Source organism: Pleurodeles waltl, chromosome 10 (genome assembly GCF_031143425.1).
Source record: "Pleurodeles waltl isolate 20211129_DDA chromosome 10, aPleWal1.hap1.20221129, whole genome shotgun sequence".
NCBI classification, from domain to species: Eukaryota; Metazoa; Chordata; class Amphibia; order Caudata; family Salamandridae; genus Pleurodeles; species Pleurodeles waltl.
The window spans coordinates 1,025,769,983-1,025,795,129 of NC_090449.1; the positions used below are offsets into that span (position 1 = coordinate 1,025,769,983).

The following is a 25,147-nucleotide window of genomic DNA, read 5'->3' on the forward strand; positions in this document are numbered from 1 at the left end:
TGGAGACAAAAGTACAGTTTTAGGGAAAGAACACTGGTGCTGGGGCCTGGTCAGCAGAGTCCCAGCACACTTCCAATCATAACTAGCATCAACAAAAGGCAAAAAGTTAGGGGATAACTATGCCAACAGTGGCATTTTCCTACACAAGTAGTAGCTGGTCACATTTTATGGGATGCTAGAAAGAGTGTTAAAGCAGGGTGGGCATGCTGCGCAAAGCAAACAGGTACCACATGCAAGCAATATTAAAGTAAAGAAATACACGTAATAATTTTCTCTTTTCTAATGAGTGACTAGTTATATGGGCTGGGCGGAAGACAACGACGTTTGAACTACTGTGGAATATGATTAGTTTATTTGGCTTTTGCCTTTCCTTTTTCCTAGTCATGGGATTATGGGTATTGTAGTTTCTGCTGTTGAAGCTACTGCCAAGTAAAAACAAGGTTTGAGATGGCCTAAATGAGCATTTTGTCTTGCAACAAAATGTTTGGATATCACATAATCTGAAGCTGCGTGGGTACCAATTGAAACATTTTAAAAACTCAAAAAATTAACACTTAGTAAGTTAAAAAAATCATACATTAACCTTTCAAAACAAGAAAAGCCAAATCAGAACAGCGGTCTGCAGGAAATTCTCCCATGTCAGATGGCTGTCAGCTCGTTGGTACAAGCCTTCAGTCGAACTTTGGTAAACCATAGATGGCAACTGGCTGCATGTTATGGGTCTGACTTTTAGGTTATCCTAATTTTTCCAGAAAACTACTCTAAATGTGCAGTGACCTGTTGGTTCACACTTATAAAAGTAACATGAAAGTAAAAAACCCAACTAGATGGGGCTATTGGAAAAGTATAATGACTGCCCAGTGACACACGGCACCGGCTGACAGCTATGTAAGGTAATGTTTCATACCTAATATAACCAAGAGGCCCACTACCAGGGTGACCAGATAACTCCCCGTCACTGGACACTAGTTTTCCAGCTCTAGGATTTAAGATTGATTGCCTTCTAGATGATTGGATTGACTGCATTGAGCCCTGCACACATACACCTGAATGTAATTACTGGTTAAAGGGAAGCCCATGACCAGAAAACTGATCTCTCTATGACATGGAGTGATCTGGTCACCCTACCAATGACATGTGACACATTCAGGTGAGCTTCCAGAATGCTAATGTCAGACATGAGCAGGATTTATTCTTTGCATTCTGAATACTGCATACTTGAAGTTTCCCTCCATTATATATATAGAGCTATAAGCACCTGAATACACAGAAGAATCCAGTACTAACTAACTCAACCTAACTTTACTGCAAAACACATTTAATAAATCCGTGCATTCTGGGATTTGTGATTGTGGGTCACTACAATCAAATTAATTGGATTAACACGCTTGAAAGAGCAGATTTTAAAAAAAGAAAGCCTGGGACTGGAATGCTGTATCCCAGCTACACAGTCATCTGGTACCCAATAGAGGGCGCTGCGTTCAACCACGCCCTGCTTTCCAGCTTATTGTACTTTGAGTTATGGGGCAAGTAATTTAGGTTTTTTTCCAGTCGAAATATTTGCCTACAAGCCCCCGCAGACACTGTGCTATTCGCTAAAATGCTAGGACTGGTTAAAAGTAGCCCATCTGATGGAAACCCACTCGCCCACCAGGCCTGCAGAGCTCTCAAGTTTCCCAGGTCCATATGTGACAAGCCCACCTAGTTCAAAAGTCTTCTTTGCATTCTGGGACTTGTAGGCACGAGCCAGTAACAGGGCATAGTTAAAAAATTCAGAATGTAGAGAAAAAAATCCTGGAGTGGATAAGCTACTCACCCCATAGAATTGAAAACTTGAGAGCTCTGTGTATGTCGTTCAAAATACAACAGGGCCTAAACAATTGACAATTATGGCTTTAAAAACAACGGAGAGCCTAAACAATTGATAATTTTGACTTTTCAACAATAAATAGTCTCCAGCACCAGAGGTCGTCAAATAAAAACAGATAACACGTTCAACTAATTGGTCTTTCCTCCGAATGTAACAAAATCCTGCAACAATGGGTTGGCACACTAAATCCACGTTTACAGCCGCGGGCTTTAATTGAGTGAAACGGTGCATTGTGGGAATTGCAGTCTTTGTTTCAACGGAACGCACAACTAATTAAATGTCAAACACGAGAGAATTGATGAATACAGAAAATACTTATGGGGTGAATTATTGCCCTTCTTAATTGTAAAACAATATACCACACATGTTCAGCTGTGACGTCAGGTCACTGATCATCGCGCGCCAGAAGAGGCCCTACCCAGACATCTCTTCACTTTCACTGCATTTTCGCGAATTGTGAAGGCGCCGCACACACCACCTCCCGTCAAGTTTCGTGATGGAAGTGGTGTGTCTCGACGTCATCACGCTGCCAGTCCCACAGTGCAATGGGGGAGAAATGCCAGGAGGCCTCAGGTCCCCAACTCTTGGCTGGAAAATGTGTGCTCTGGGGCCTGCAGAGGGGAATAAACGCAGGCCTGCTGGAGTAAAGCACGCCCCCACTGGGAGAAACCGGCATCTACAGTCTTATACACGAATTTAAATTATTAGTGAACTGCATCGGGCAATAGACAGCGGGCCTGGCTGAATGTGGAACCTGTCCAACAGGAGGAGGGAGTTTCCAGCATCCTTCAGGAAGACGGGGACACTTTGGCATGATGTCAGCAGACAGCTCAAAGGTGAGTGGCTTCCGCACGTAGATATTTGTTTTTATAATCCGCAGTTGAATTGAGAGCTGAAAGATTCGGACAATTAAATAAACAATCTGGCAGATAAAAAGTGACGTACAGGTTGCAAACAAACAGAAGGCGATATGCTTCCTGCACACAGCCCAGCATGAAATGACTGACCTCCCTGGCTGCAGAGAGGGGCGTGAGCTGTGGTGAGAGAAGGGCAATTCAGTTATAAGGCTCCCCCGGGAATAATTCTGATAACTAAGGATAGAACAAAACGCAAGCAATCAGAAGGTCACACACAGCCCACACTCATGTCACTGAACTAGTGGGGAACCTCATACGTTTCCAGATGACTCCATTGAACTGGTCCCGGCTTATCCATTCTTTGTCTTTGTTTTCAGGTGTGTTAGTCCAGTTGCAGTGACCCAAGCCCGCAGACTCACCAGAAAGCTTTGGTTTTTCAAATAAAACCCCAAGACTGGAAGCAAGGTGTCTGCCTGACATGGAGCCGTCTGCTAATACTTCATGTATTTTGAGCGATTGTGTCACCCATCAGCATTTTTTTTGTGTTCAATGGTGGTGATTTTAAGGCTTTTAGTGAGCCGCAGTAGCTCCTGCGATTTAAAGAACTTAAACCCAGAAGTGGGTTTGAAGCGCTACAAGGAAAACAAGTTAATGCTATGAGCCATGAGCACTCTAAAGTTTCCCAATTCCATGCATGAGCAGCTCATCCACTCTAGGTTTCTTCCTTGTGCTCTGTGTTTTTTTTTTATTTTTTTAAATGATTTCTGATGAGCCCCTTATAAAAGTGTGAACCGGATGAGCTATTCAGGCATTTACAGGGCACACTTTTGAATTCCTGTTTATATGATGGGATCACAGAATGTACACCAAGATAGTCTACAAAAGGTGAATGAATGACCCTCTGTGTACATTGGCTGCTACAGTGACCTACGTGTTCAGTGGCTGAGTTTGCACTGAGCTGGAAAAGTTGCTCATGGCTGTCCACTGGCCATCTCTCCTGAAGGTGACTTTCAGACAGGCCTAGCTGTCCAGCCAACAGCAGTGAGCTTGCTGTGTCTGTGAAAGGATGATCAGTGCTTTTTGGCTGGAAATCCAGGACTGAATGACAATTCTCCCAGGCACAGAGCCACCATACAACTATGTTTAATTAATCTGTCAATGAGTAAACCACGTTCTAGTTTCAGAGTTTCGTTTAACAACCAGATGAAACGTGACTCATTATTCCAATTCGTCCAATTTAAGACAATTAAAAAAACGTGGCTATTTTGATTTTATTATGTACGTCGGAAACTACATTCCTGCAATTAGATGTTGACGGAATTTGAGTAGATTGTGGGTTTTCTGGTATCTGGGAAATACATACATCTTTTTATAAATGTGCTCATAGCCGAACCATATGTGATGCTACACAGTGTATTTCGACCCCTACTTTAGTATGTACCAAAAGGGGGTGTATTGTAAGGGGAGTAATGGCGCACCAAGGAAAGCTAACTAGCATTAAGTTAATCCAACTCTAAATATCTGCAACGGTGCACTGCTATGGGGAATACACACTAGAACCCCAAATGTTGACTGAAAAACAGTCAATATACCAATGAAAATGCTGAGCCACCCGTTGATCAAGTATACAGATCCCTAAGTATAGGAGCTTCTGCTTTTTGAATACGTTCCTCTATGTATACAAAAACAAATTACATCATCACTAACTAATTAACAAACAATTAAGCAAAATATCACAGATCTTGAATTACTATTTTTTTAATTCTCAATCACATATTTCCAATATCCCCCTTAATGGTCCATTGATTTTTTTTCCTCGAGTGTCTAGAAACATTAGTCCATTTCCTTCCAAATTCACTGAACAAACTAATGATGCTCCGTTAGATCTCCAAAGTCCATTGTGTTCAATCCTAGGTATTCCTCCAATATTTTAATCACCTCAAATATGAGTAGAGAATCCAACTTAAATCAAGATGTCCAAATTCCTTACAACGACCTCACAGCCAACACGTGTTTCGTCACTTGACTTCCTCAGGGCTGGAATATAGTCACTTCTCATAATATATTTATCTGGATCCCAAGAGTCATCAAGAAAAAGCACAAAAATACATTCAATATAATCATAATAAAGTTACTCAAAATACATATCCTTAGTACCATAGTGGAAACCAGTGTCCAAAGGCTTTCTAGGTGAATTAGTATTTAATGGCCCAATCGTAATTCAGAAAGTTACCCTGTTAGTCCATGCAGATACCCAAACTGGTGACACCCCTTGTCGTGCAATCAAACTCACAATTTCACTAAGCCAGTGAGAGATATTTGTAAGTTAAATAGATAAGTTTAAATATGAAACCATAGGAAAAGAATTATATTATAACTCATTAATTGTCATGTTATAACTAAACAAGTCCAAAGTGGTAACCCAAAATTTTTCAATCCAATAACGTTTTACCTCCAAAATCTCCAAAATATAGACTTAGTGATTCTCAAACCGACTGCGAACTCGCAGTCAATGTCCATCAACGTCCTGCCTTCCCACTCGAACAGTACGTGACTCACTATGCGCTGTCCCGTGAACAAACTTAATGTAAGCCATAACTTATCCTGCCATCAAAAAGTCTATTGTTAAAGAACCAAGTCAACACAAACACACCTTCACCTACATTATTAAAGATTTATAAATTACAGTTCCCAAATGAGAACCACATACTTCCTTTTAAAGATATTGTTGTGCCAATAACCTGGGAATAAACACCCCTCCGTGTGTTCTTACAAAACTGTCACGTCGACGCAAACGCGGCGTGTCAGTAGTCCACATTTCAATTATATCACATCAACGTACCTCATTAAATATCATTATTGCACCGATAACTTGCAAATGAACACATCTCTGTGTGTTCCTGGAAAGGGACACGTTGACGCCATAAGCGGTGTGCCCATAATCCACCATTAAATCATGTCCCGTCAACAAAATCAAGAAGGGACCAATCCCCACACCTTTCATTAAACATAAAGGAGGGACTAAACCTAAAAATATATCGTCCCAAGTTAACATTTCTTCAACAACGTAGAGGATGGACCAATGGTCTATCGACCTTTATTTAACATAGACAGAGGATTATACCTCCGTCTACGTTATAAATCAAGAATGAAAACAATAACCTTTCAAAGATCGGATCTTCCACAACGATTTACCTAATTTATACAGACATTCACTCAAAAGAAAATATATTACCCTTTAGGTACCCCTAAATGAAGAATGAGAAATGTCTCATGAAAATAGTCCACACTCCTTGATAGTCCCTGGGTAAGCTAGACAATGCTCAAATAAGCGCCCTTACATGTCCGCATCCCAAGTTATTTATAACATGACAGTAAAAAGTTATTTGAGACACCAAGAAAAAATATAGTAATACACGAAGATGGAAAGAATACATTGAGGAGAGTAAAAATTAAAATATACACAATTACTATGAAAACTCACTACTACCCCTACACATAGAGTTTACGCGTATTATATTTGTGGATGAATATTTTACTCCATATCGTCTCAATCTTTACATGATGATTAACCCCATCATTATTGGTCCAGAGCAGTTTGTTATGTGACGGAGTAAGACGTAACAGACTAAAACAAATTGCATCTTGTTGTTGTGTCATATTTAAACACACAGCTTATGAAAGTGTAACCAAATAACGATCCCAAATACACAACTCGATTTAAGTCCCCAGAAAATATTTCAATTCCCTATCTGAGTTCAGACCATCTTCTACTGCCCTTAACCGCATTATCCACATTGCTTCCCTTCTTCGTAGTATCAGTTCCCTATTCCCCCCTCTCGGGTCTTTAAATACCTGTTCACAGCCAAAGAAAGTAAAGCCCACTCTAGTGTTTTGAGACTCACAGTTAATCATATGCGCCACCACAGGGTATCTAATATCCTGCTGAGCCAAGGCTCTAGCATGTTCCCCAGTTCTTACTTTTAAAGGTCGAATTGTGCTTCCAAAGTAATATTTCCCACACTTACAAACCAAAATATAAACCACAAACTGAGTATTGCAGTTCATACTCGACCTGATGAAAAACGTTTTCCCAATTAAATTAGAAAACTCTTTCTGCCCATGGCAAGCCCATTTACAGAGTCCACAATCTCCACATTTATAAAAACCTACTCTCTGTGCTGACAACCAATTGAGCTTAGGGACAGGTTTAGGAAAGCTGGGACTGAGAATCTCTTTCAGTGACCTCCCCTTACGAAAAGTGAAAATAGGTTTATTAGTCAAAAACTCAGTCACTACTTCGTCTCGGAGTAAAATGTGCCAATGTTTGGTGGCATATTTCTTAAGCATCCCTGCAATCTCTGTGAAATCCGTGATCAGTCTCACTTTATCTCCCTTATGCTTTCGTACGCTCTTATTCTTTGATGTCAGTGTCAGATGTCACGGAACATGTCTTATTCTATCCCGTGCCTTAATGATTGTACTCTCACGATATCCTCTAGCCTTAAAGCGATTGCCCATTTCCTCAATGCACTTCTCAAATTCCAGGTCGTTACTACAGTTCCTCCGTGCTCTGACCGTCTCACCAGAAGGAATTGATTCTATTTGGTGTTTAGGATGTGCACTCTCTGCATGTAATACTGAATTGCAAGCAGTAGATTTCCGAAACAGTTTGCTCTCAATATGACCATTTTCAATGTACAATTCCACATCCAGAAATTCTATACGTGTCGTACTATACTGACATGTAAATTTGACATTCATATCATTGGAGTTTACGTAGTCAACAAATTTCAATAATTGATTGACACCCCCTGTTCATAACATGATACAATCATCTATGTAAATACCCCAATAAAGAATAAAGGTCTGCCATTGAGCAGCTCCTGGGCCCCAGACCCACCTTTCCTCATACCGGCCCATAAAGAGTCCTGCATATGACAGGGAGAATCTGGAGCCCATGGCCACCCCTTGTTTTTGTCTGAACCAATCATGTTCGAAGATAAAGAAGTTTATTATCTAGAATCATGGAAATCATCTCTAACAACATCCTCGTGTGCTGCCACCAACTCACAGGTTGCTTGTTTAGGAACCACTCTGTAGCTTCCAGGCCCACATTGTGTTGAATGCAGGTGTATAGAGAAACCACATCCAAAGTAGCCAATAACATAGTTTCCTCCCATTCCACATCATTAAGAATACTCAGAATATCCATTGTATCCCTAATATACGATGGTAGATTTTGTACAATGGGTTTCAAAAATACATCAACATATTCAGATAGTTTTTCAGTCGGACCACCAATACCTGAAATAATGGGTCTACCTGGGGGAAAGGACAGTTTTTTATGAATATTAGGCAATGTATAAAAACATGGAAATCTAGGTCTCATCACCTTCAGGTACAGATATTCATCCCTGCTCAATAAATTGGATTGATACCAAATTTCTAGTTTTTTGTTAATGATACCACACAATTTCGGTATTGGATTAGAATACAACTTTTCATAGCATTGTACATCCCCCAATTGCGATCGTATCTCCTGAACATAGTCAATTCTATTCATTATAACAACATTTCCTCCCTTATCAGCTTGTCTTATCATAATCTGATCATTTTCACTCAAATCCTTAAGTGCTCTCCATTCTCCTCGGTTTAAATTGCTAATGGTTCTAGGTGGACCGTGTTTTGATTTGTGTAAGTCCAATCCCTACAAACCAACTAAAAAAAAATATCCAAATTCCTATTATCAAATGTTTTTGGAATCCACCTCGATCTGCACTTAAGACCACTACTACCACCCCAATTAGGGGTAATGTCTAGGTCCTCTAATACCAGCGAAAATATAATAGGAACTTCTTCATGTTCTGTAATAGAAAGCAACATAGCCGTGTCAAATACTTCTTGAATAGAAGGTATACTATCCACATTGGGTACCGTAACATCCTTAAGTTTAGATCCAATAGGGTTTAACTTAAAATACTTCTTCAATTTCAGTCGTCTAATGAACTTAAAAAGATCTATCTTAGCTCTACATATGTCACCCCTACTAGTAGAGCAAAAGCTTAATCCCTTCTCCAATAATGAAGTACCATCCGATGATAGTGTTACACTCGATAAATTGACTACACTAATAGCTGAATCCTTGGAGTTTAAATTCTCTTGTCCCTGGGTCTGGTTACCATGCCCATCTTCTCTGTTGCCTCTGCCCCTTCTCCTGCCCCTTCTGAGCCTCTGAACGTTACCTTTGTCCTGGTCATATCTCGTTGACCCTGTCTCATCCTCAAAAGTTCCTGTAAAAAAACAGTTCCATTATCGGATCTGACCTGCGCAGATGTACTGGCTGTTCCTTCTATTTCACTTTCACTTGAAACTACTCCGCTTGCCAATGTAGAATCAGAGGACAATGACGTTTGGGATCCCCGTCTTAGCGGTGGAGGATTCACCAAATGGTCATATTTTCTAGCAAACGTAAATATCCTACCTGTCTGATAATCCCTCTCGTCTCTCTTAAATTTCCAAGTTTTCCTTTGCATAATTTCATCCTGATGCTTTAACAGTACTTGTTCCAAAATTTTATAATTTTTATCTGTAGCCTCTGGAAGGTTTAACTCCTTAATCTCACCTTCCAAAATATCAATTTCCTTCTGGAATAAGGCCACCTTCCTTTCTGAGTTCGTTATTAGGATTTCCATCAGTCTAAATGAACTAGCTGTCAATTCTTTATCCCATAAATCAAGTAAATCAGCATCTAAATCGTCATAAGTAGGAAATATCTGCGACCTCAGACCTCTTGGGATTCTATTTAATTTTAAATACTGCTTCAAAGTAACACCATCCCACCATTTCGAAAGTTAATTTTTCTTCAGTCTCTCCAATTTAATAAATTTAATCTTAAGACCCTCCTTAAGCGGGCGATTCGGAAACAATATTGTACTACCCTTCTCAAGATTCCCGAAAAGTTCTTCTGCCATCTTTTTCCTATCCATCTCAGTACACAACTCCTTGTGCTGCCCTCTCCTGTAACCTACTTTAGTAGCCCAGTAAGACCATGGGTGCGTCTGTTGCTTTTGTTTCCACGTGCTTGCATCCTACCGAAACAGAGAGATGATTTAAATGGTCCAGAGAGGCAATGACCAAGGCAGCCGGTATGTAGCAATATGCTGCACACACTAAGAATGCATCCTGCTTTCTTTGGCAACTGCTCTGTTTCAGTCCGTAGCAGCATCTGTGGAAGCTCAGGTGTAAACAGACGCATCCTCAAACTTAGCAGACTTCTCTGGTCGGCCCCAATGGCTGCAAGATGCTCACATAACTTCACCTTCTGGTACTTGCAGTCCTGGTTTTTTAAGTACAAGTGCCACAGTGCAGACACGAGGACTGAAGAGAAGGCTTATGTTATGTAAAGCACACTATCACCAGCAAGGGTATTCTGGTACCAAGAAGGTGTGTGTGCCTACCCCTGCCTATGGTAATTTGGTGAACTGAAAAGTCAGGTTTTCAGTTTCTTGCCAAAAAGCAAAAAGTGAGGGGGAGGCTCTGATGTGGAGTGGGCGGCGGTTCCATACTTTAGAAGTGATGTAAGAGAACACCCGTCCTCCTGATCTGTTTAAGTGTTCAAGTAGGAGTCCTGTGGAGCGGAGATATCTGGGTGGTTGGTGGAAGGAGATGAGACTGTTCAGGTAGATGGAGCCTAAGTTGTGCAGAGCCTTGAATGTGTGTGTGAGGAGCTTGTAAGGAGTGTGTTTATCAAAAGCCATTGAAGCTCCCTGAGTTCTTGATATCGGATACTTTGGGGTGTATGACTTGGTGATCAGTAGTTCAGGGAAAATAACATTTTGGCTAGTGGAGTTCTTTAAATAGACAAAATAAACACAATTGTATGGTCTTCTGTTGCAATTTGCTGCACCCTATGGTTGCAGCCATTCCTTGGCTTATGAAACTGTCACTGCTTAAGGTTAGATTTCTAGAGTCTTCCCTTAATCAAACCTTCCTCGTCTTTTACTCACTTGGCACTGCCTCTTTCTATTCCAGGTTGTATCTATAGCACCCTGTTTTTTATATTGTTTAAAAAGCCATCCAAGTATGAAGTTGTTCGTTAGCAGAGAAGAAATATTGTTGAAGCAGCAAAGAGACCATAAGTTGTTCTATGCCAAGTATGAGCTTAGTTGCCTTGTACCCCTATGTAATGTGTCTCAACTCATCCACGCCTGGCTTTTAGCCAACATCTACATCTTTGGCGCATCCCCCCCATCCCCAAATTGCTCTCTACCCTGCCCCTCGTAACATAGGAGGAACGATGCCAACTTCCAGGAACCGATTGCTGGAGAGGATTGAAGAGACCCGAGTTTTCTTGGGAATAAAACATTTTGTGACCCAAGAAGTAGCATTTAAAATGTATTTGAAGGCCAACCTGAACCAGAACACAAGCAACACATGGATTGGAATGGTACCTCGAATGATTGCTAGTGGTAAGACTTATTACAACCATTTGCACATCAACTTTTGCAATGTCTTAAGTGGCAAGGGTATTCCCATACTTGGGTCCAGTTCTCTGTGCCACTAGAGTCATGCTACTCCTGAATGAAGAGCCCCATTCAGTGCACAACCGGTCTTGTTTTTTTTTGGTTCGGTTCACGGAGAACCTAGCCTGGCAATTCTGGTTGGACTGTTCCTATTGGAGCGGGGTCAAGACCGATTTGCATGTGGCTGGGTGCAAACTGAGGTGACATCTTGGGCAAAAGAATGACAGTTTAGAATGGTACCTTGAGTGATTGCCAGTTCTTAGACTATAAGCATTCCCCACATCGTCCTTTGTGTGTTCATGTTATGTATGTCCCATTGTATATGTTGTCTCATTTTATTTATTTATTTGCATTTAGTATATACACTTTTCTCCAAAGATCAGTACAGATTTGGAGAACAGTACTTAATACTGAGAAAATTAATACATTGCTAAAATATGAAGTTATGCTTCACAAGAAGTGGCTTGATGACTGTTAGAAATTGGGTCTCTAGTGAGCAGAGGTATACATCCTTGTCCAAGTAGCGACCACACTCCTAGTCAGGGTAAGTCACAACACAATCCAAATTATCCTGTGCTTACTCTCTGGTAATTTGGCACAGAACAGGCAGGCTTAACATAGAAGGCAATGTGTAAAGTATTTGTGCAATAACTCATACAATAACAGAGTGAAAACACCACAAAAAGTACTCCACACAAGTTTAGGAAACTAGATAATATTTATCTGAATAAAATCGACAAAAATCCAATGTGCACAAGTCAAGATATCACTTTTCAAAGGTTTAAATGAGTCTCAATCCTCAAGCATCAGTGCCTTTTAACACACAGTACCTGAGATGTGTAAAAAATAACGACGCATGGGGGCAGCAGAAGAGATGTGTTGAAAAATAAGGTGCTGCATCAGATTTTCTGGTGCGGCCCAGATGATGCGTCGTTTTCCACACTACAAGGTGATCCGTCGTTTTTTAGGAGCGCAGCCTTGGTTGCTTACTGCGAAGCAGGGATATTTTGATGCCCAGGGGTGGTGCTTTGAAAATCCTTGACGTGCAGGTAAGAAGGCGCAGGCGGTGTGTTGATCCGGAAGGCGGTGCGTCGTTTGTCTGATGCACTGGGATTTTCTTCTCTTTGGTGAAGTCTTTGTGGCCCGAGACTTCAGAACAGGAGGCAAGTTGAATCCAAGCCCCTGGAGAGCACTTGTGGGGAAGGCAGAGTCCTTCCAGCAGAGTCAGGGGCCAGTAGGCAGCAGGGCAACAAGCAGGGCAGCAGTCCTTCCAGCAAAGCAGTCCAGGTGAGTCCTTTGGACAGCCAGGCAGTCTCCTGATGGACTCTAGTTGTAGTTCCAGAAGTGTCTGATTTGGTGGGGTGTGTGACCCAGTATATATACCCACAATGCCTTTGAAGTGGGGCAACTTCAAAGAGTGGTTTTGAAGTGCACAAGTTCCCTTTTCAACCCAGCCCTGTCTGCCAGTGCCCCTGAGGGGGGTTATCAGTCCTTTGTGTGAGGGCAGGTCACTGGCCTTTGAAGTGTAAGAGAGCCCCTCCACCCTTCCTGCTCAGGGAGACCCATTCAGTGTGCAGATGAATGCAGATGTGACTAAGTGTTCTGTGTTTATGGCTGTCTGGGTGGAATGTACAAGGGGAGCTGTCCACCAGCACAGACCAGATGTGGATTGGAGACAGGCTGTAGGGCACAGATGGCACTAAGTGCAGAGGAATGTCTCCAATATATGAGGCAAAATTAGGCACGGTAAACATAGCCATCTTTACATACATACGGCAAGCTTACCTTTCCCCTAATGAAGAGACTTTAAAAGCAGTAACTAAAACTGAAATAAATATTAAAAGTAATGATAACATCCAACACCGCACACAGTTATCACCTTTTTTCTGCTACCACAGATAGTGTCATCGTCCACAGCAGTATTTTGAGTTTTCTGCGGAAATTTGTCCTTACAGCCGTGATCAAACTCTGGTTATTTTTGTATTTAAGAAAATATTAAAAGCCTAGATCTCTTGGTTTTGAATAGCACATATTATTTCTACTTCGCCATCCTGGATACTCATTTCTAAAGTCAATGAACTTGTCTAGGGTGGTTACAATTGTGTTTCCAGCAATAATAATGAATGATAGAGAAAATCGATTTAATGACATAGTTCTTCTTTCTAATGACTGTTTAATTTTGGGTTTAGCTTATAGACCCACTGATCTTAGCAGCTGACAAAACACGGTATTCAGGAATGTAGATCCAGTGCCAAAAAGGCTCTAGCAAAGCCACAAAATAAAATATATGAATGGTTGAGTAGAAAGACAGGTTTAGGGACTGTAATTAGATCCAACCTGTAGAACATTGAAAGGATGAGGCAAAATAAATGGCCCTTCACAAAGGATCAAATAATCACTGCACCAGGAAACAGTTCACCCCTACAATTCATCACAAAAACAGAATCCCTGACGAGCTCAGAACAAGAGCAAATATTAAGGTTAACACACATGTGGTATAACATGAGAGTGGTAACTCCACGACAAGTTGTTCCTCATTCAACTAGGGCTGTTCCAAAACAGTGGAGGGGAAGCAAACAAACGTGACTAAAGCAGAGATCACATAAATAAGCCAAAAATGGAATCCCGAAAATCATCATCAGCATTAGATTTCTATAACTACTCATAATCGGGGGGAAAAAGTGGATCAAAAATTTCTGCCTATACTCAGAGGTGTAAATAAGTCAGAGGTATAGGAAATAAGGCACAAAGCATTCAAGAATAAACCAACTCCCATGTCATATTGAACTGTGCACTGAAATCCCTGCCCGCTGAATGGTGTGTGAAAAAGAGAGAATGGTGGCCCCCTACCTTCAGATTAGAACAAGCCACTCCAGTGGACCAAAAAGATATCGGAATAAATTCTTGGCACATGGCAAGTTTAGAAAAGTGGTATGAAAAGTTGTGTGGTGCAGTGCGGTGTTCCTCTATATTTCTTCAGGAACCAGTGGAGACTGAGTTCTGGGTCAGCCTGTTTCAGGACTGCAGTCCTTAGGGCCTTGTTTAGAGTGTGCATGAAACACTCTGCTCTCTGTTTGCGTGCGGCCATTGTGGGGTGACGCAATGGTGTCAGGTTCCAAGGCTTTTAAGGAGCCGCTTAAGTTCTGTCCCCTGGAATGGGGGCCCGTTATCTGTTCTAATTTACTTTGAACCAGGGGATGGTGCATGTCTCTTCTGTGATGATAGGAGCTAGGGCTTCTTGGGTGTTAGTAAGTTGACAGATGGGCACCGTTGTACTAGATCATCAATGATCGCTTCAAGGTTCGGGAACCATACCTTTGCTCTCAGGTGTGACTTTATTTTGGCTATATCTTCGTGTCCGGTGACCCTGAAATATGTCATTGTGGACTCTCCATATCTGCGCGAGGCTTTCTCTGTCTGCCCTTTGACAGCTGTTGGCATCACTGAAAACTTGTTGCCAGGAGCCTCGCTGCAGGGCATCCGTTACTTTGGTTAGTAGGTTATCACCTTTTGTGGCTTCTTGGATTTCGCTCAGGCTCATCGCTCTTGGGCATGCACTTTGCGTCACTAGATAGATGTACTCTTCTGATGCTTTGTTGTCTCTATCAGTGTTCCCAGCTTCATAGGATGGCGTGCGAGAAAGTCTGCTGGATTCTCAGATCCTTGCTGATACACAATATCAAAGTTGTAATGTTGGATTTGAACAGCCCAGCGTTCTGAGGTGGCGGGTGAGGAGCAGTGCCTCTGAATAGCTGCACAACTGGTTGATGATCAGTAACGACTGTAGATCACAGAAGATGTCAGTTTTAAGGTTTTAACGTGCTGATCCATCTTCTCAGGTTGAGTAACTTGCGTGTGCTAAATAAAAAAGCATCTGGGTAGATTTAGACATTCTTCCTTCTTTCACTCTTTGAAAGTCATTAGATACTTAGTCAAACAAGTCCACAAATTCCCATTACTTAAGCCTGTCACTAAAGTTAACTAATGCAGGATGTATAAACCCTATTCATTATCTTGTTTATGCATTAAGTAGGAAACACAGTTTTGGTTATTCCTGTAATTATCAATGCACACCAGAATATTGTGCCAGATGTGATCAAGTGAGATATTGTCTTGCCCTGGCAGTGACTATCATTAATGGACTTAAAGCCTGGGAGCTGGCTAAGGATTAAATCACACACCATTTCGCATTTAACATTCGGTCACTTGAATCTCCTATAACTCTCAGGGAGATCCCCAAATTAGTAGTGAGAGGGACAGTAATGAGCTATAAGGCAAAATTTAAAAATGACAAAGCAACAATGCTCTGTATTCCTTAAGCAACAATCCTAGAACTAAAGGACCTTTGCTGTAAAGAAGCTTCAGACGGCAATTTTCATGAGATGTGTCTTGTAAAGCTCAAGTATCACCACAGTCTTTTGGGAGAGGCCAAGAAAGTTTGGCTTGCATCCCAGAGTAGGTACTATGAACATCGTTATAAAGTGCTGCAGTTTCTGCATTGGTTGAGTCCGAGAGAGAGGGAAAGGTAGGAATGTTAGGAGTACCCCAGGTGAGGAAGAGGTGTCGATACCAGACCAGCCTTAATTGTTCACCTGCAGCAGTCTACAGCCACAGTGATAGCATCACCCAGAGAGGGCAGTCTGGCTTTACAGACATTGTTCCGCTAACTAGACATTCTCAGATGGAGCGTGAACTCTAGGTAACGTCCTCTCAATAGCAGAGATTTCTGAAACCATCTGTCAGGTAGAGATAGCGAAAACACTGAGGATGACAGGTTTCTTGGGGGGAATCTTATAAATGCATTTTGGATGTTAGCCCAATCCTTTCTCAAATCACTAAACTCCTCCCATGACTGGGGAGGGAGGGGCAGGAAATGTAACAACGGCCTCTTGGAAGCAGTCATTACTGTGCTCTTGAAACTGGGCCAACTAGCAAACAGGTGCCTATTAACAATAAAGCTTAGCGTAGTGTGCTCAGAGTGGATTTATGTCGCTTATATCCACGTGTCACAACAGTAGATGTCTGTTCAATGGACTGGCAGTCTCACACAATCAAAGATCCTCAAGTCATACTTCTAATTGCTTTAGAGAAAGGTTTTGATAATCTTGATTGGGCGTTTGTGATCCACCTTCTTCACAAAATACACATCAGTCCAAGATTCATAGAATATGATTTACTACAACACAAAGAACATATGATGAGGATCAGGGTCAGCAGGATACTACCCAACCCCTTCTCATCAGCGCGGGGTACTTGACAAAGATGTTTACTGTTGCCCCAGCTTTTCGCCTTGGTGACTGAGGCACTGGTGACCAGATTTTACTTAGATGGGGAAGTGACAGGCTTTAAATGGACACCGGATCTGGAGGACAAAGTATTCCTGTATGCTAAGGATCTACTTGTTTAGCTAAACATGCCTCAACTCTCTGGCCTAAGAGTGCATCCCATAGATGACACAGACTGGTAAGTTGTCCTTATAACCTCTCAGAAGCTTGCAATATCTTTGAGCTATAGACCGATTCAATTTAAACACTTAGATTGAATCTACGACAACAGACAATGACTGTGGTGCACGTATAGAGACTTGGCAGCTACACATCTAAGATACCACGCAGAGGAGGGCGATTTCCTCCATATTGTATGGAGCTGTAGAATTATCCAGGCCTTCTGGAAAGGATTCAAAGTACGGTTGCTTCCATAATTGAACGCAATACCCTCACCTCACTGAATATCCTAAACTTGGGCTCAGCAGATAAGATAAGGCCTTTCTAGGGTTGAAACTAGTTCTTGCGAAAGGGCTATTGCACAGTACTTCTAAAAGTGACCTTGCACAAAGAAAGAAAGAGCCTCTCAGTGTAGATAAGTAGAAAGCCAGCCTAGATAAATGTAGAATAAAAGAAGCATATATTTATGCAGCCTGTGTGGATGCCCACAAAAAACCCTTAAGGTATAGGACAAGTCTTCGATAGTTTGCCTGCTGGGAGTAATAAAACAACCTAAAGGGTGGAAACTCCTGTACAGGTTCGCCCAACTTGCTGTCTTATTAGCCAGATGGAGAGTAGCCATCGGCTGGATGAGTACTAGATCACCAGTACTGTATGTGTGGGTGTGAGATCTCCTTGAATGGGGGGTAGCAGAGGAAGCCCACAAGTGCTTGTCTCACATTGATGAGCATGCTATGGATGCGATCACCACATGGGGGTTTGTTCCTGACGACTTTAATGATGAACACCCTTCCAGCTCTGAGGATGGTTCCGGCAAAGAGGGATGAACTAGCCAGACTCTGTCTTAATGTGATGCAGTTATAATAACCAAGTGTACCATGGATGTATTCCTCATAATATTTCAATTTGCAACACATTAAGGCATGTGCTATACTGTAGCTAGGGGGAATTCAGGTAGATTCCTGTCCTCTAATGTGGATGATATGGTTACTATTGGTAATGCCATGTTCTGTGATCACAATACACTCTTTGCATTGCAGTTAGGGACTTGCACTGCTCAATGTTCACAATGTATTTTTTTTTTTTTAATAAAATACAGTTTTTTTATTTTTGAAAAAAGATATAGGACAGGTGTTCACAATTTAGAAGTTTTGTAGATAATGTAAACCATGGTTTGTAACACCAATAGTGCAAAGTAGATATAAGCGACAGATTCTTTCAAACAAAACAACTGCTAAGTTGTCTCGAGCACTGCAAGAATGTTGATTGTTATTTTTGGTTTACATTTAAAAAAAAAAAAAAAAAGTCAATACAAAGTTTTGTAAAACAAAACTCATACTACTTCCTGTGCCTCCATGACAGTTTTTTTTCTCATAGATGGCATACTTCTCATTTGTTAGACACAGTTTGACTTCAACAGTGATTTGATCCCTTTGATTGTTACTAGCATATAATTCTGTCCATGGCTGTTTTCTAGAGTTGACAGTATCTGTTATTTCTCTAACTACAGCAACAGTTGGGTTTTGATTGCTTTGTGAAGATTGTATCTTCTTTTGGAACATAAGTACATCCCTATCCAAATATGATTCCTGTGCATCTACCAGGCTGAGAGAGAATGAAAACATGCTTATCGTGAGCGGGGATGACAGTATCTGGTAGCTGGTGTAAGTCAATGGGATCTTTGCAGTCAGGCTGCACAAGGAGTTGCCAGTAGTGGATTCACAAGGAGGCCTAATGGAACTAACCAGCCACATGATACGCAGGCTGCTGTGGAGGAACTGCACCTTGGGTCCCAGATGTTCCCAAGTTCTCCCCACAGGAATCACATCCTGAGCACATTAAAGGAGAGGACCCCTTTGTTTGAGGGAAGACGTTGAGATAGGGTAGAAAATGCATGGCCCAAAATGATGCAGTATGTCTTGGACAGGACATAAGTACACAGCTACAAGGCCTCCTCTCAAGGAGGCAGAACAACACATCAGGGTAAAAAAATGTGGGCCTTTTAAAGTCATTTAAACACGTTTGGGCATGTTAGCAGTGCCCATGTCAGGAACAGCAGACCTCTTTTGCGGTCTTTAATCGTTCGCCATTGCTCCAAGGATAGCATTGTAAAGAAATGGCTCTTTTTGCATGTTCACACCCACATTTTTGGACTGGTGCTGCTGTTTCTTTTTACTCCGAGAGTGCATGGAGGCCTGCCAATAAGACTTCAATGCAAGTGTTCTGACCCTTTACAAACTATATGTCGAATTGGCTATACTCAGTGGCAAGTACTGTCTTACTTATAGGTCCCTAGTATATGGTATCCAGGGTACCAAGGACATGTAAGGGCTGACACCCAGGGCTGTGTCACCATGAGGGTGACAAAGGACAAAATGGCTCCCAGCCTGCCACTGTAGACTGTAAGAGCAGTGTTTACACTGCTAGTTTGATGTTGCCATTTAAACTAATGGCAAATCAACCCCTTCCCTTAACCTTGTACGTAAGTCTCCCATAAGAAAGGCCTATGGGGCCCTATGGCAGGGAGCTATATATTGTTAAGACATATTTCTTAACAGCAACACTTCGAAATTGCCATTTTGCTGAGGAAAGGTTAGTTGCCCCATTGGCTAACACACTGTTACCGGCTAGCACACCAGCCTGGCTAACTCCTGAATGGGACTACCTAACTTGATACACTAAGGTATCAAATTAATCGTGGCATTAAACCCGACCTGATGCCTAGGTCGAATTTAATGCCACAATTCAAGTTCAGCAGCTTTTAGAAAGTTGCCACTTTGTGCCCCACCTAGTCCAGTAGTTTCACAAAGGCCCTGGCACACAGACCGCTTTCTGCCCGACTGGGGAGACATGTGAATGGCTCGAAGGCTTAGGAACAAAGGCAGTTGCCCCAGAGTGAGGAGTGGCATCCTCTCCCAGGAGAGCCACTTGGGCTGTTAGCCCAAAAAGTGAGCTTCAAAGGGGAAGCCGCATTTGAAGGGTAAAGAAACTGGCCCTTTTTTGCAGTTAACCCCGCACCTTCTGCCTGATACCGATGATGACTTGACTGAGAGTGTGCTGGGATTCTTCTAACCAGGCCCCAGCACCAGTGTTCTTTCCTTAAAACTGTACCATTGTTTCCACAATTGGCACACCTCTGGCACGTAGATAAGCCCCTTGTAAAAGGTACAGTGGTACGGAGAGCCCTTTGGCCAGGCATTGACCGTAAGGGCTGCAGCAGGTGTTGTGCCACTGTAAGGAACCCCTCACCAAACACATGCACACTGCCATTGCAGATTGTGTCTGTTGGTGGGGAGAAACAGGCAAAGGCGCCATGGCATCCTTCTCAGGGTGCCATGTCTACAAAACAGTACCTGTGGCATAGATAAGTCACCCCTCTAGCAGGCCTTACAGCCCCAAGGCAGGGTGCCTATACCACAGGTGAGGGCATAGGTGCATGAGCAATATGCCCCTGCAGTGTCTAAGTCCATTCTCAGACATTGTAAGTGCAGTGTGGCCATATTAAGTATATGGTCTGGGAGTTTGTCACTGCGAACTCCACAGCTCCATAATGGCTTCACTGAATACTGGGACATTTGGCATCAAGCTTCTCAGCACATTAAACCCACACTGATGCCAGTGTTGTATTTATTCTAAAAACCACACAGAGGACATCTTATAGCCCCCTGTATTTTACCCAATCGTCTAGTGTAGGACTGACTGGTCTGTGTAAGCCTGCCACTAGCAGACAACTTTCTGACACCATGGGGTGAGGGTCATTGTGCTCTCTGAGGCCAGAAACAAAGCCTGCTCTGGGTGGAGGTGCTTCACACCCCCCCTTGCAGGAACTGTAACACCTGTCGGTGAGCCTCAAAGGCTCAGGCCTCATGTTAAGGTGCCCGAGGGCACTCCAGCTAGTGGAGATGCCCGCCTCCCTGGACAAAGCCCCACTTTTGGCTGCAAGTTCAGCAGGAAACGTAGGAAGTGACCACTTCACATGGGACCAACTCTAAGGTGTCCAGCGCTTAATTGACCCTTCCCCGTCACTGCAGAATCCTCCATCTTGGTTTGGAGGACAGGGACCAATAGGGTTAGGTTTGTGTCCCCCTCCCAAAGGGAGTGGACACAAGAAGGGTGTAACCACCCTCGGGGACAGTAGCCATTGGCTACTGCCCTCCGACCCCTGTAATGCCCCTAAATCCAGGATTTAAGGGCTCCTGTGAACCTAAGCCATCAGATTCCTGGCAACCTGACAAGAAAGAAGAAGCACTGCTAAGCTGAAACCCCAGCAGAGAAGAAGGAAGACAAGACAAAACATGACTTGACCCCAGCCCTACCGGCCTGTCTCCTGCTTCAAAGGACCTGCACAAGAACAGCGACACATCCGGCGGGACCAGCAACCTCTGCCAAGCTCCAGAGGACTGCCTTTCACCCCAAAGGACCAAGAACTCGTGAGTACAGTGGCCCTGTCGAAAAAGAAACTATACCAAAGGACTCCAATACCTCCCTGGATCCGTGAGTGCTGAACACTCTGCACTCGACATCCATGGCCCGTGTCCATGTGGCCAAACCAGCTAGAGAGGATCCCCAGGTGATTCCGAGCAAGTGCCCACCCTGAGTTGACCTCTCCTGCCTCTCACAACGCCACCTACAATATGAATCTAGGGGACCCACGTGACCGCGATAGCTCCGGATGAAGATATCCAACGCCTAAAGGTACATTGCACCTGCAGCCCCCAGGCCTTGGAGAACCCGCCCACCAGTGCAGTAACATTTAGCAGGTGGACCTCCTACGTGTCCAGCCTGTGGTTTTCCCGAACCGACCCCCCCCCCCCACCCCCCCCCTGAATGTAGCCTGCAGCATCTAAGTGACTCCCGGGGTCCCCTCATGGAAAAGCATTGGGAGCCCCATGCTCTGTTTGCACCCTGCACCCAGCCGCCCCTGTGCCACAGAGGGTGTGTGTTTGGTGCCTACTCGTGCCCCCCCCCCGGTGCTCCTCTAAACCACCCAGGTCTGCCCTCTGAAGACACGCGGGTACTTACCTGCCAGCAGATTTGAAACCGAGTGCCCCCAGCCTCTATAGGAGCCCATGTTAAGTTTGCCTCAACTTTGACCTCTGCACCCGGCCGGCACCGTGTCGCTGGTTATGGGTGTTTGGGGTTAACGTGAACCCCAACCTGTGGACATCCTAACCCGCAGAGACTGAAACTGTAAGTCATGTACTTATCTGCAAATCGTACTAACTTTTCTTCCCCCCAGGAACTGTTTCTGAAAATTGCACTGTCAACTTGTAAAACAGATAATTGCCAATATTTCAAAAACTATATAACTTATCGATTTAAAAAAAAAGTATTATTGATATGTGTGAAATACTAATCTATTGACGTACTTACCTACAACTTGAATGTTGTTGTTCTAGAAATAAATTAAGGAAAGATATTTGTGTGATATTAAAACCATTGGTCTGGAGTTAAGTCATTGAGTGTGTGCTTCTTCTATTGTCTGTGTGTGTGTTTACAACAAATGCTTTGCACTACCCTCTAAGTGCTCAACCACACTAACACAAAATAGAGCATTAGTATTATCTACTGTAGCCTCTGTTAAGCCTCTGGGGAACCCCTGGACTCTGTGCACACTATATCTCATTTTGATATACTATATACACAGAGCCAGCTTCCTACAAGGGGCAAATGGTGACAACACTCCTAAGCAGATAGCTTTTGTTCATGCCGACAAGCTGGAGACAGAGAGGAAAACCCAGTACCCAAACTGTTATTTTTCTAGGTGTGTAGCCCTCAGATAGCCATATCTCTAGGGTGGGCTACCAAGTGCCTGAAAACCGACGAAGGGTTCTGATATCTTGAAAGTGACTGGAATAGTGCACTCTGGGATAGCTAGATACTATACATTGCAGGACACCCATCCCCGGAAGGGAGGGGACCTAGTAGCCCATTGGCTAGTGACCGCGTTATTCTCCCAGGACACTCTCCTGAGATTAATATGGCACCCTGACACCCTGCCCCTCAGATCACACTGGAACTGTAACAAAGACAGAAGAAGGACTGCTCCGCTGCCCCTGGACCTGCACCAAGAGAGGCTGCGCTGTCTGATGGTCTGCTCCTGCTGCACTTTTGACTAGTGAAGTTTGGACTGTACCTTTGGCTCCAGGCATGGAGAAAAGTCATGTCCAGCCATAGACCAAAGCAGTGACTCCAAGGATAAGTTGGCTAATCCCCTGAAACCAGCTCTAGGGACACAAGAGCTGTAGAAGCCCAAACTGGTAAAGTGGTAGCCATGGCAGAAGCTTTGCCGCTACCAGTCGCCGAGGGCCTCAAAAGACAATTCTATGGGGGGGACAAGGCCAACCGCCAAACAAAATGTCTGTGGCTTAGTGAAGCTCCAGTGCGTGGCTTACCAGCCTTATCTCTGCCAATGGCAACTATATCTGAACAAATGTCAAGAAACTTACTCCACAACACTCTGCTGGCAATATGACCTGGCTCCTGCTGACTGACTGGTGAGCCCAACAGACAAGGGTGACCCCTGAGAAAAATCCTGTGAAGGGGGCTACGGAAGACTATGGTGAGGCCCAGAGACGCTCTCTCCATTTCCAGCCTTAAAAGCCGGCCGGCCTCGGTGATGGGAGCGGTGCCGACTGCCTGAGGATGGTGGCGGCACTCCTGGCTGACAGGAGCGGTACACTAATAGCAAGAGACAGGCAGTGGCGGTGGAGAAGCACTTCAAACCCTCAGCTGCTCTTGCCTGCTGCATATGACTTGGGCTAGTGGTAGGGAATGGCCTAATAGACTGTTAGCCTGGAGGCTGCATAAGGACTGATGAGTGTGAGCCTGTGGCATGACAGGGGGAGGCCCTGCTCTTAGAGACAAAATTAAGAGCGCTAGATTGATTGTTGCAGCGCCCCAGTAGATGCTTAATATAGCCATACTTCCCCCTCGATGCTTGGCCTGTCAATGCCAGTGATGATATGAACAGCACAAAGACATCGCAAAAGACCACACTTTGGCAGACTGGCTGGAGGATATTTGAAACTAACTCTTGCACTAGGAGAGTGGAAGCGGGGGTACCATTGGCGATGGAGGAGGAAGATGTGCAGCGCCTCTGGTCTGCTGTGAGAGGGGCTTGAGGGGGCCCTAAAGGACTTGCACAGGCGACCAACAGACCTGGTGCTGTGACTCTTTGACTGCTGTCAGGAGCAACTACCCTGAGGAGGATTGCTGAGGGCAGCCTGCGCCCATGGAATTATTTGCTGGGGAGGGAAGGGGGCTTCTCCCTTGCGTCACTTGTAGTGCCAAATTGGAGCAGTTTTGTGGGACGATGGTTGTGTGCATCCCTCCCAACCCTCCCCTGTTTGGCAGCCACAGAGGTCCTGGGGGCCCCTGGAGAACTGTTGGTTAGTGGCTGTTGTGACACACAGATTTGTGAATAGGTATCTGTTTGACACCCCATCAGGGATGGTGCTCAAGCAGTGAACCTGCGTTCAACATGGTACAAGATAAATTGTCATCCACAGCAGAAAATTGATAATTATACTAAACAGAACGCCCCGGTGGGTGACGTGGGAGCATCTGACTGGACACCTGCAACGTAGGACACTGCCCAGACGGTGGCTATCTTGCAGGGTATTCACGACCTGAAGGTCACCAAAAAGGGCAAGATGGGGGAAGTCAAGGTGGACTTGGCCCTGATCTGACAGGACCTCCGCAACACCATGCATAGAGTCACTCAGGTGTAAGGCCGGCTCTCAAAAACGCAAGACACAGTTAAATCACATGAAGAGCGTCTGGTGAAAGTGCAATGGTCGGTGAATTCACTTGAGGCCAGGGCCAAGGATACGGAGGGGTGTTCCAGACATAATAATCTGAGAGTGGTGGGCATTCCTGATGGGGCGGGAGGAAGTACCCCTACCAAATTCATATGGGGCTGGCTGGCTTGCTTGCGGGGTTCCTAAAGAAGAAGTCTCTACATGCTTTATTGAGGAGGGCGCCCAGAGGGCCCTAACGGCTAAGCCGCTGGTGGGTGCCTCACCAAGACCATTTATTATGAGAGTGCTCAACTATGCAGACATGGATGCAGTCCTTAGAGTGGCACGATGAGTGGAGCCGTTACTATTCAAGTCCACTCCCGTGACAGTCTTCCTGGACTACATGTTGAAAGTTCATCAGCAACGTCATACCTTTTTGGAGGCCATAACTAAAGGCTATGGTCCCTACATACCTGCTTCTATTCTCTGCCCGCCGAAAGGTCCTTTTTCAATGGAAATCACACTTTTTTGACACACCAGGGGCAGTCTGGAATTGAATAGAGAAGGGGCCACCCTAACAATCTTTCCAGCTCTCTGCACAATGAAACAGTAATAATGAGGCACAGAGGGAATGGCATATGGCTTTGCACCAGTGACCGAGGGGGTGGAGGGGGTGGAGGGGGTGGGAGGGGTGTGCTCATTGAAGCTT

The 25,147-nt window shown here is 43.9% G+C and overlaps 1 protein-coding gene across 1 annotated transcript in view; it reads left to right on the top strand.

Moving 5' to 3' along the window:
* The first annotated feature begins 2,425 nt into the window (after positions 1 to 2,425).
* The window catches only part of TOPAZ1 (testis and ovary specific TOPAZ 1), a 1,339,900-nt gene continuing 1,317,178 nt past the window's right edge, over positions 2,426 to 25,147 (top strand). Inside the window, exon 1 of the mRNA XM_069211977.1 lies at positions 2,426 to 2,706. Within this exon, the coding sequence (XP_069068078.1) occupies positions 2,616 to 2,706 (91 nt within the window). The 5' untranslated portion in view covers positions 2,426 to 2,615. The remainder of the gene's footprint in view (positions 2,707 to 25,147) is intronic.